This window comes from Salvelinus alpinus, chromosome 1, assembly GCF_045679555.1.
Source record: "Salvelinus alpinus chromosome 1, SLU_Salpinus.1, whole genome shotgun sequence".
NCBI classification, from domain to species: Eukaryota; Metazoa; Chordata; class Actinopteri; order Salmoniformes; family Salmonidae; genus Salvelinus; species Salvelinus alpinus.
The window spans coordinates 4,230,900-4,233,399 of record NC_092086.1 but is presented as its reverse complement, the minus strand read 5'-3'; the positions used below and the strand labels follow the sequence as shown (position 1 = coordinate 4,233,399).

Sequence of the window (2,500 nt, the reverse complement as noted above, 5' to 3'; positions counted from 1 at the left end):
ATGTCTCTCTACGTCTCTGATTCCTCACCTGTGTCTTTCAGATCCCCAACCTTCTCCTCTTCCTCCTCCTCCTCATCATCATCATGTCTCTCTACGTCTCTGATTCCTCACCTGTGTCTTTCAGCTCCCCAACCTTCTCCTCTTCCTCCTCCTCCTCCTCCTCATCATCATGTCTCTCTACGTCTCTGAATCCTCACCTGTGTCTTTCAGATCCCCAACCTTCTCCTCTTCCTCCTCCTCCTCCTCATCATCATGTCTCTCTACGTCTCTGAATCCTCACCTGTGTCTTTCAGATCCCCAACCTTCTCCTCTTCCTCCTCCTCCTCCTCATCATCATGTCTCTCTACGTCTCTGTTAACCCACCTGTGTCTTTCAGATCCACAACCTTCTCTTCTCCATCGTCATCAGACCTCTTGTCATCGTCAGAGTCCGCCCGGTTGGCGTCACCCTGACAGACAGAAAGAGAATCACGGTCTGAAAGCCCTGTACAAAACTCCTCTATCGGTTGTTGGTGACAAAACACAGGAGAGTTAGAACCCTGTAGAACCCTGATGTACTCTGCAGAACCCTCTAGAACCCTTTAGAACCAATTAGAACTCTGTAGAACCCTGTAGAACCGTGTAGAACCCCGTTGGACTCTGTAGAACCCGGTAGAAACCAGTGATACCCAGTAGAACCCTCTAGAACCCTGTTGGACTCTATAGAACCCTGTATAACCTTGTAGAACCCTGTTGGGCTCTGTTGAAACTGGTTGGACTCTATAGAATCCCATAGAACCCTGTAGAACCTTGTCAAACTCTTACCTCCGCCTGGAAGCCCTCCACCAAGATGGCCACCAGCAGGTTGAAGAGGACGTAGTTCCCAAACGTCATCAGAGCTACAAAGTAGAGAGCAGCGAGAGGAGAGGTGGAGGCCATGCCATTATACAGGACCACATTCCAGTCCTCCTGAGTCAGGATCTAGAGACAGAGAGAGAGGAGAGAGAGGAGAGAGGAGAGAGGAGAGAGGAGAGAGGAGGGATGAGAGAGGAGAGAGGAGGGAGGAGAGGGAGGAGAGAGGAGAGAGGAGAGAGGAGAGAGAGAGAGAGGAGAGGGAGGAGAGAGAGGAGAGAGAGGAGAGAGAGGGATGAGAGAGGAGAGAGAGGAGAGAGAGGGATGAGAGGAGGAGAGAGGAGGGATGAACAGAGAGAAAGCGAGAGAGTAGAGAGAGGGATGAGAGAGAGAGAGAGGAGAGAGGAGAGAGGAGGGATGAGAGAGGAATGAGAGGAGAGATGAACAGAGAGAAAGCGAGAGAGTAGAGAGAGGGATGAGAGAGAGAGAGAGGAGAGAGGAGGGATAAGAGAGGGAGGGAACGAGGGAGAGAGAGAGGATGGATGGATGGAGAGAGAGAGAGAGGAGGGATGAGAGATGGAGGGAATGAGGGAGAGAGAGAGGGAGAGGGATGAGGGATGAACAAAGAGAAAGAGAGAGAGAGAGAGAGAGGGGAGGGATGAGAGAGGGAGGGAATGAGGGAGAGAGAGAGGGAGAGGGATGAGGGATGAACAGAGAGAAAGTGAGAGAGAGGAGAGAGGAGGAATGAGAGAGGGAGGGATGGAGAAAGAGAGATAGAAAGAAGGGAGAGAGAGAGAGGGGGAGGGAGGGGGAGGGTACTGGCAGGGCTTTCAGTTTTTGACCTATGAACCGACCAGCGGTATCCACAAAGCCTCTAGGATCAGTTTGGCCTTTCAGATCAGAATGAATCAGATTATACGGACAGATCCTAGATCATAATGAATCAGATTATACGGACAGATCCTGGATCATAAGGAATCAGATTATACAGACAGATCCTAGATCATAAGGAATCAGATTATACGGACAGATCCTAGATCATAATGAATCAGATTATACGGACAGATCCTAGATCATAAGGAATCAGATTATACAGACAGATCCTAGATCAGAATGGATCAGATTATACGGACAGATCCTAGATCAGAATGAATCAGATTATACGGACAGATCCTAGATCAGAATGAATCAGATTATACGGACAGATCCTAGATCAGAATGAATCAGATTATACGGACAGATCCTAGATCAACACTCCTAGGCTGAGATACTTTGTGGATACAGGACCTGATTGCTGTGAAACACACACACACACACACAGGGACACACAGACACACAGGGACACACAGGCAGGGACACACACACACACACACACACACACACACAGGGACACACAGGGACACACACACAGGGACACACAGGGACACACAGACAGGGACACACACACACACACAGGGACACACAGACACACACAGACACACACAGGGACACACAGACACACACAGACACACACAGAGACACACAGACACACGTCTGACCTGGAACACAGTGACGATGGCCCAGAGTAGCGAGTCAAAGTTCTTGCGGTCTGGGATGGTGTCTCCGTTCTCCATCTGCAGATTGAATTTACACCCAAACAGGTGCATGCCGAGGATACTGCACACACACAC

General features: G+C 49.8%; 1 protein-coding gene across 1 annotated transcript in view; it reads right to left on the bottom strand.

Moving 5' to 3' along the window:
- Positions 1-2,500, bottom strand: part of LOC139540059 (voltage-dependent T-type calcium channel subunit alpha-1H-like) — a 178,780-nt gene that overhangs the window by 74,289 nt on the left and 101,991 nt on the right. The window contains exons 15-17 of the mRNA XM_071343603.1: positions 2,369-2,486; positions 804-959; positions 364-448 (exon numbers count right to left, since the gene is read on the bottom strand). Of these exons, the coding sequence (XP_071199704.1) occupies positions 364-448; positions 804-959; positions 2,369-2,486 (359 nt within the window). The remainder of the gene's footprint in view (positions 1-363; positions 449-803; positions 960-2,368; positions 2,487-2,500) is intronic.